Source organism: Hordeum vulgare, chromosome 5H (assembly GCF_904849725.1).
Source record: "Hordeum vulgare subsp. vulgare chromosome 5H, MorexV3_pseudomolecules_assembly, whole genome shotgun sequence".
NCBI classification, from domain to species: domain Eukaryota; kingdom Viridiplantae; phylum Streptophyta; class Magnoliopsida; order Poales; family Poaceae; genus Hordeum; species Hordeum vulgare.
The window spans coordinates 65,934,017-65,943,465 of NC_058522.1; the positions used below are offsets into that span (position 1 = coordinate 65,934,017).

At 43.0% G+C, this 9,449-nt stretch overlaps 1 protein-coding gene across 1 annotated transcript; it reads left to right on the forward strand.

Moving 5' to 3' along the window:
- The first annotated feature begins 3,300 nt into the window (after window positions 1-3,300).
- On the forward strand, window positions 3,301-6,053 carry LOC123396041 (cytoplasmic tRNA 2-thiolation protein 2). The gene is made up of 8 exons (XM_045091071.1): window positions 3,301-3,654; window positions 3,776-4,130; window positions 4,260-4,346; window positions 4,443-4,564; window positions 4,642-4,720; window positions 4,892-5,286; window positions 5,499-5,579; window positions 5,699-6,053. The coding sequence occupies exons 1-7, from the start codon at window positions 3,347-3,349 to the stop codon at window positions 5,545-5,547; spliced, it is 1,395 nt and encodes a 464-aa protein (XP_044947006.1). The 5' UTR covers window positions 3,301-3,346; the 3' UTR covers window positions 5,548-5,579; window positions 5,699-6,053.
- Window positions 6,054-9,449: the final 3,396 nt, after the last annotated feature.

Consider the following 9,449-nt stretch of genomic DNA (forward strand, 5'->3'; position numbering starts at 1 on the left):
ATGTTTAAACAGGAAATATAATAATAACTATTTATCATTGCCTTTAGGGCATATTTTCCAACACAAAGCAATGAAAACGACGAAATCTCTCATTGATGCACAATCGCTAGCTCGACGGGTCCACACGAAAGGAATTTGGCACGATTTGTTTTCACGTCGAATTCCTTTCCTCGAGCGCCCCCGGCATGTTGGTTTCTGCCTTGGTCCATCGACGCTAATTTCGGCCCTAACCGATTAAATTTGGACTCTTGAAGACGCGACTGGGCGATTTTTTTTGCGCTGGCGATAAAAGGAGGCCTAGGGAGGCGTGTTGGGGGCGGCTTGAGATGCTCTTAGACGCGGGGCATATAACAGATCTTATTCGGCATATATGATGATAGATAGGGTAACAGTGAGGTAACGCGGTATACCATGTTAGTTAGGGTAGGTATAATTGCGTCTTTTCCGCATTTTGTCTTTTGTTTTTTCAAATTTTCAAATTCATGACTATTTTCTTAATTTCATTAATTGTTTCCAACATTTAGATTTTTTTAATGTGTGACCATTTTTTATTCATGAACTTTTCTGCTAATTCAATATTTTGTTTTCCAAATTTACTATTTTCTTGAATTTGTGAATTTTTTTATATTTTGTAAACATATTTTGGATTCATGAACATTTTAAATTTACTAACTTTTTCGCATTTCTGAATATATTTCTAAATCCTGAACATCTTTTGAGTTAAGGACATTTTCAATGTACAAATATTGTTTTTCCAAATACATGATTTCTTTTTGAAATCAAGAAAATTTTCAAATTCAAAAACTCTTCTCAGATTCGCAAAAACAATTTTGATTTTTTAAATATATTTCAATGCCATGAATATTTTTAATTTCCCAACCACTTATTCTCCCAGCAAACTTTTTCCAAATTTGCGAACTTTTTAGGTATTTACGAAGATTTTTCTAAACCACAAACATTTTTTTAATTTTATGAACATTCTATGAAATTGGAAACATTTTCTTAAATTCACAAATATTTTTTAAATTCATTATTTGTCTTTCGGAATTAAACACTTTTGTAATTCATGAACCTTTTCCGAATTAGTGAACATTTTATGAATTCATGAATACTTTTGACTTTTTGAACTTTGTTTTATTCATGAGAATTTTTTCAAAATTCAGAGCATTGTTTGAAATTGGTGAATTTTTCTTCAATTGGTGAACTTTTTTTAGCTGTCCGAGCAGGTATTCTGCATCTTCATTGCACATAGCGGCGAATAGGGACTTCTATATTTTTTCTAAGGGGTGAATAGGGGCTTCTATAGCACATTGTTTGTAATCATTTTCAACATCAATTTTTTTAAATTCATGAATAATTTTGAAATTGTAAACATTTTCTGAATATGTGGGAATTTTTCAAAATTCATAACATTTTTTGAAACTCAAAACAAATTCTTGAACATTCTTTGAGCTTTCCAAGCAGGTGCACTCCATCTTCATCGCACGAGTAAATTGCTCAAAATCACCATAATTATGGCAAGGGTACTCGAGAACCATCATTTTTGCTAAAAATAACGAAAAGCCACCACTTCTGTGGCAAGTGAGTAACAAAACACACTAATTTCAAACTGAGTCGCGTTAGTAGCAAAGCTTACGAGTGGGACCCACATGTCTGGGCTGAGGTGGCAAAGACTAGTCCTAGTCAATATTTGACATGCTAAGGTGGAAAGGGGTCCCACTTGTCTGTCACACCTCTTATCTCCTCTCTCTCATGTCCTTCGTCCCTAACCGCCCGCTCTCGCTATGCCGAGTTCGTGTGTGTCGACCCTCTTGCCCGCTCTGGCGTGTCCGAGATGTCGTGCGCCCGCGCCTAGGACACAAGGGATCGAGGCCATTCGCTAGCGGCGGACGCGACCATGCCTAGACGCTCGCAAGCGGCTTAGGCGGAGCATCTCCTCGCCGCTAGATGCTCCCAACGTGGCCGACCACTAGTGAATCCACGGAGGCGGCGAGGCAGCGTTGCAAGGGCCTTGCGACGGTGGATTTCGAGGCCAATCGATCAACGGAGGCGGACGAGGCCTTGCCTAGCCGCGAGATGTTGTCGAGCGGCTCGGGCAGAGGTCTCCTCGCCATGAGATGCTCCCGTCGCACCCGACCATTGGTGAATTGTCTGCGACGATAATGCAGGGGCTTGCTGCAATGGCGTTTGAGGCTAGTTTGCACGGGAAACAACGACACTGGGTGGATCTGGAGGCAGGAGATTGATTCTAGTCGGATCCGGAGTCCGACGGTGCGGCGACGTCGGCGAGGGAGAAGAACTAGAGAAAAAATGAGAGACATAAAAGAGATGAGGGGCTGACATGTGGGACCCTTGGCCACATCATCGTATTGTCCATGTAGATATGCCATGTGGATCCAACAAGTGGGTCAGCGCTGTCAGTTTTCCTATTAGTCGCGCGTCACAACTCGTTTAGTGCCTTTTGTTACTCACTTGCCATAGAAAAATGGTGGTTATTCGTGATTTTCGACAAAAATGATGGTTTTGGAGTACCCTTGCCACAATTGTGGTGGTTTTGAACAATTTACTCTCATCACACAGAGCGGCGAAATAGGGTCTTCCATAGCATTGCATAATTAAAGTATGAAAAAACAAATCCAAACACGTATTGAGTGTATCCATCATGTCAAAATCACTAATTAGCGAGTACTCCTTTCGAAGATCACTTCCACCGTCGGTCACGACAAATGGCGCACATCATGCGTGCCACTTATCGCAACCTGGTGCTTTTTCCTTTTTTTCATAAATTTGTTTTTAAAACATTTTATTTTCTAAATCGTGCGTCTAAATCTCGAACCGTTTTTATTGTTGAATTTCTTGCGTCGAGATCTTCAAAACTACATCCCATGTTGAGAGATTTTGATAAACTTTTTTTATAAAAAACCCGAACCAAAAAAATTATGCCTCCCGTGATAGAAAAAACATAAAATACGTTTTTTCGCATTTTTTTCCTTTTCAAAAGGCACATGACTTTTTTTCGTGAAGAACCGAAACACCAAAAAAATGCCGAAAACACATCAAAAAATAAAAAAATAAAATTCAAAGTAAGGGCTCAGAGCTCGATAAGTGGCGACGGTTAATAATGTGCCAAATAACAGTGCGCGGGAGTGCTGTGAAGGCTGTGGAAGGAGTGCTCGGTAACTATTGACTCCCCTTCATATGAGTTTTCAGCTAATTGGTGAAAATTACTTGCAGATTTAGCCCAAGTAATCCCAAAGTGAAGCCCACATAATGCACCAACAAAAAAGGAGAAGAAAGAAAAAAAAAGCTCCGAAACCCCTGACCTGCGCGCCTGTCCATCCCCAGCATGGCCGCCGCCTCGTCCTCCTCCTGCGGCGGCGCCGGCTGCGGGGCCCACTGCTCCTCCTCCACCTCGTCAGCCGCAGAGGATGCCCCGGAGGTGGGCCTGGGCCGTCTCTCCATATCCGGTGCCTCCGCCTCCTGCGGCAAGTGCGGCGGCGGCGCCGTCGTCGTGGTTGCCGGAGGCGTCGGTCTGTGCGGAGAGTGCTTGCGCGCCCAGCTATTCGGGAAGTTCAAGCTCGCCGTCACCAGCAACGCCATGGTTCGGCCGACCGACTCCGTCCTCGTCGCCTTCTCCGGCGGCCCCGCCTCCAGGTTCACTTTCCCCACTTTTTCCCTTGGTGATTCCTAATTTCTTTGTACTGCCCAGCGTTGCTTATTTTGCATACTTATTGTTACGATCCCTTGAAATGAATTGTTGAGGCGTGTGCTCTAGGGTGGCTCTGCAATTCATACATGAGATGCGGTCCAAGGCGATCGGGAGCTGGGACGCCAGCAATTCGCAAGCCCTGCCGGTCTTCAATGTCGGGGTGGCGTTCGTCGACGAGAGTGTTTTGTTGTCGATGCCCGAATGCGAGGTTGAGCTGGCAACCGAAGATATCAAGTCAATTGTGTCGAGTTTGTTGCCGGGGGATAAAGCAATGCACATTGCCTCTCTTGATGATGTGTTCTCCTCGGAATCAAATTCAAAAGACGGCGAAGACAGGCTGAGGGAGCTAGTTGGCATGATTACTGATGATACTGGGAGGGAGGATCTTCTTCAGTGCTTGCGCATGCTTTCGTTGCAGAAGGTTCTTTTTCTTACCATTGATTGCGCATGCTTCAATTGCAAATTGTCATTTAATCTACATGATCTTGCGTGATGCTTCCCTTTTGGTGATTAAAGTCATATTTACCGTTACATTTGATACGTTCTTCAGATTGCACTGGAAAATGGGTACACCAAGATCATGCTGGGATCATGTGCTTCTACAATAGCATGTCATGTGCTATCTGCAACAGTAAAGGTATATAGCAGATGCCCTTTTCCCTTACGATTTGTTCGCCTGTTGATAGTTCAAGAGAGCATGAGAAAACTTAGAGGAATTGCTAATTATCTCCAGGGCCAAGGTTATTCCTTACCAGCTGATATCCAATATGTTGATGCACGGTGGGAAGTGCCTGTCGTTCTTCCACTCCGTGATTGCCTGGCCCAGGAGCTTAGCCTTCTCTGTGAATTTGATAGGTAAGATAAGCATTCACATTATTCTTTTGTTGAATTGTGCTCCTGATGCCATTTGTTCTAACTGGTTATGTGCGTAGTTTAAAGACACAGCAACTTCTTGATAGGCCTTGCGGTGGCATCAATGGCTTAATCGCATCTTTTGTTGCACGACTAAGGGTAAGTTAGTTCGTTCCTTGCATGACGCACTGGACTTGCATATAATCTTGAGTTCGTTGACACCAAACTTAGCTGAAGATCGAATTATATTCTTGTTCAGCATTTGCTTTCACCAATTGCTTGCAGCAAGCACAACTTGTAATCTTACAAGTCATTAATTTCCATTGACAGGAGGAGAATCCTTCTCGAGAGCATACTATTGTAAGAACTGCACAAAAGCTTAAGCCATTCCCTTTTAACAAGTTCTCAGCAAATGGCTATCATGATTTCCTGCCCTCGCGGCTGCGTCCCAAGTTCCAGCATGTTGATAGCGATGAGCCTGCTTTCTCTGAGGTTCTCTGCCTGATATGTCGAAGTCCGTTCAGTGAATCAGAACTCCAGAATTTGGAAAGCACAAGGCACAACTCTCAGAAGAAAATTGATCTGTATACTGCTTGTTGCTGTCAAAGCTGTCATGTTCAGATCCTACCAGGAGGTAGAAACCTGTATGACCATTTCTTTTCACTACTACCAAAGTTCTGGACTGAGAGAGTGGATACTGCATCAGCCAGCCATAGCTCGCTAAGGTGAGGATGATTTCTTTTTCCAATGGGCTGCTTCATTGTCTTTACAGCTATAGTGCATGTTTTCAGTAGTTAAGCACATCAAACACTGAACCTTTGGATGTTACAGCTAGTAGGATAATGTGCAGTTACTCCATTGATTTGGTCATATATTCTTTTCTTGTTCATTTTGATAGTGCACTGATTCACTGAGCTATTGATAACTTTTGTTCCAGAGATCAAATAGAAGACTATCTTCTTGAAGATGATGATGATGGGAACTGACACTTGTTCATTGAGTGAATCCCAAACTTACTGTAAGAAAGAATCTTTGACTGATGATTTAGTTTTTTGCAGTCACAATTTACTCTGCATACTTTAACATCCGGTTACTGGTTTTATACTGACACATATGCTTGGATTGTTTTGTTTGTAGTGCCAGAAGCCAGCAGAGATTCCTTCCTAGTTGGGCCTCACAAATCATGACATAAGCCGAACTTGCTTGGGGTAACAGTGTTTGCATCTAGTAAGGCACTGGTTTATTCAGACTTCTGCCATACTATTAGAACTACCCTGCATTATATATTTATTTAATTTTCTGGTGTACCTGTAAGTCCTCCCTCAAGTTAAAACATGTCTGAAACTTGTAGAGTGATAGAGGAAACCATCACTTGCCAGCAATTTTGCACTGATCTCAGACAGCTGACTTTAGGTAGCTGCAGGTTCCCAACTTCCATGTGATTACAGTATTATGATTGGTCTGATCTACCGTACCAACTATTTGCCTGCAAGATTGTCATCAGATGAATTTACCACATGGGTTTACAACAACTATCTGTTACATCAACTTTTGTACACGCTTGATTATAATCTGTTACACTGTTGCATTTGTTTCTTTCATTTGTCACTCTTATGCATTCTGATAGGATACTTTCAGAATTAACTATTTACAGAAAAATGTTGCATATTGGCTCAATAATTTTGTAGTAAAATTGAAGAAATACACACTTTGATACGTAATTGAAAATGACGAACATGCATACACATCACCTATCGCAAACAATAAAAGAAGTTGCAGCAAACAAATGGCAAGGCCACTACAAAACAGTGGTCCCTCACGCAGTATGATCTACTCCCTCCGTTCGTAAATATAAGACTTTTTAGAGATTGTACTATAGACTACATACAAAGAAAAATTGATGAATCTACATTCTAAAAGATGTCTATATACATCCGTATGTAGTCCATAGTGTAATATCTAAAATGTCTTATATTTAGGAACGGAGGGAGTATATAACTATCTTATCAACATATGTTTACTACATTATCATGTTACCCCTACACATTTGCTTTCCGAGGCAGCTAAGTCCTTCTCTACAGTTCTTTTGACTGTCATTTTCTTTTGGGCTTAGGCGCATTGTCTCTTCTACTGACCAGTATACACACTACAAGTGTGTGTATCAGAATAGATTCTCTTTTAATTTTTTTTTAGAAAAATCTATCATCATGAAACGAAATAAAGATAGGTGCATCCCATGCTTGCATGCATGTGCATGTGCTCGCTCTTGGTGCTGCTGAACCCTTATTACCAGTCAAACATTGGGAAGCTATCTTATCATTAGGTTAAAGCTTTGTAAAAGATTAACCTTTTGGGTTAGCCACTTTAACCTGATTGGGTTGGGCATAAAGCCTGCCTGGTAATCTTAACCTACGTGCAAGGACTTGTCCGGCTTTTCATCAGTGATGATGATGATGATGGCATGGCAAGGCAAGTGCACACCTAAAGTTCCCAAGGGCCTACACGCCTTTCATTTTTTATGGTTGCAGCAGGGCTTATGAATGTCGATTGATGCTGATGCCCCTCTTGCTCTCTAATTTTCAAAATGTTTGCAGTAGTAGCAGGATGTTGACTGAGTCAGGAACCGGCGAAAATTTCCGAATAAAATGGCGCAGCCTCTGTGTAATGTCTACATGATTTTGTTCCAGTGAAGTGTGAGAGGATAATCGTATAGGTTCGATCTTACTTACCAAACAGTCGTAATAGATCTTCCATGATTTGTTTTTCTCTACAGCTGTGGTTTTCCATCAACGAGGCGAATCTTTTGCCTCCGTTTCAAAAAAAGGAAGAAAGCTAGATGCATAGCATTCAGGACCCGCAAACTGAACATCAGTTGGCAATAGTTGTGGTTGCCACTCAGAATTTTTTCGAACGCACGCTTTGAAAATCTTTGTAGTAGCGTGGGTGGTGGCACAACATCTGCCCTGAGCCATCCAATCACCGTCCTTTTGAGGCATTCTTGTCCATTGACAATGCGATGGTACCACCACACCACGTGTACTGCTACAAACAGGAGATGCATTCTCCTTGGGCGATTCAGAAGCAATTGTTTGTTGTTTGGACAACAAGGCCGACCCCCCCAAATAGGCCTAAAACGGAAAAAGGTAAATAGGGCTACCAAATGTATCTTGTGTTGCCTTTTCATGCTTAGCTAGGTTCATATCATAATAAGCTCTCATACTAGAATAAGATTCACTTGTGTTTTGGTGACCTCGAAAAGCCTAGGCAGAGCTAATGCTACAAACTCAACTAGCATGCCCTGGGTTTGGCACACCCTAGTAGAGCCTAGTCAGTGGGCAGGATCTCCTCCCTAATGCACACACTTTTGCTTGCTTCACTCTCACAAGCAAAGGGCCCTGGTGTCCCCTAGTGATTGGCATGCATGCATGCACGGTCCTCTCTTCTCCATTTGAAATTGTGCGTGACATTGACATGACCAAACCTAGGCCATACTATTTTCATTTGTCTTCCCTTTTTTACAGTCCTTGTGGAAACGCTTGAGGCATTTGGTCAAAGAAACACATTGCTGGGTGGGCAGAGATATTTAAGTCGCATGGTAGATAGCTTCTGCATGGTTTATCAAACCCTCTGCTTCATCAAAGTGGGGGGCACCAACAACCCCTCTCCCTAGTTTACTTGCTACAAGTACGTAGATTATCATCCGATATGCAGTAGGTTTGCCCACTAATTTGAAAGATGAACGAGAGCCATATGTCAACACTAATCAGTCCATTGATTTCTTGAGTGCTGCAACGCTACTACTACACTCACCAGAGCTCACAGCTGGCCTCTTTCCTTATCTTCTCTCTCTCTCTCTCACTCATGTGGGACTGGGGAACCTGAATTCAAGGCTGGGTTTACGCATGCATGCATGCAGTGTCCTGCAGCAAGCAAACCCTGATATGATGTGTCCTGGGGTTTGTTTGATCTGTGACACATACCTGCTGGCCGCTGGCTTGCAATCCATAATGGCGCGCCCAAGAAAAACACCCGGCTAGCTGCTCAAAGGACGGGCCTGGCCCTGTACCGCGTACACCGCTTGTCCACGGCAGAGGTTGTTGTACGTACAGCCTTCAATGCATCGTGCCGGACCGTCCGGCCGTCGGCCACAGTAGGTGGATCGACACCGCCAAGCTCTCATTTTAGCCACTGCTGCCGCCCAAACAAATGTGTTCTCCAACCCTTGCAGCCGCGTCTGGAAGCTTGGAAGTTCATATGAACGTATGTATGATCCGTCTATCATCTCTCCATCGTTATCAGGCGCGACCTTTTGCGTGGATCATCCATGGCCGGTGGTGGTCCAACGCTGCTTGATCTTAGTGAGTCGAGGCCAAAACCTTGGCGTCTTTCCCCCTTGCAAACATATTCAAATCAGCGTGGCAAATGGTGCTGGTAGTGCTAGATTAAGCTGGGTGGTATGTGCATGGGACGGACGGACGATGCGTGCAGGACCGGCACTGTTGTTGCGGTGCTCCAAAACATCGGCCCTTGAATCGTGCGCTCTTGCTCACGTAGCCTTCAACGCATATGTTTGTGTCATTTGTATATGGAGTGGCTGTCGAGATATATGCTTATTACATGTGGTTATGCAACTTCCGGATGCCGACAGTTTGTCCTAGCTTGCGAGCAGGAACATATATATCGTGTAGGTATTGCAGGCATCTATGTATGTAAGTTGGTCCAAGAAAAATCGAAAAAATAATGTAAGTTATTACTCTTCCTCTGTATCTAAATAATTGTAGTTGAAGAGAACTGAAATACAAAATATTGGTCTTCAAACGTGTTTCAGTAGAGGTGTTTTGCAGGGAGGGAAGAGGAAGCATTTAAAACACACATGGGTTTTCCCATG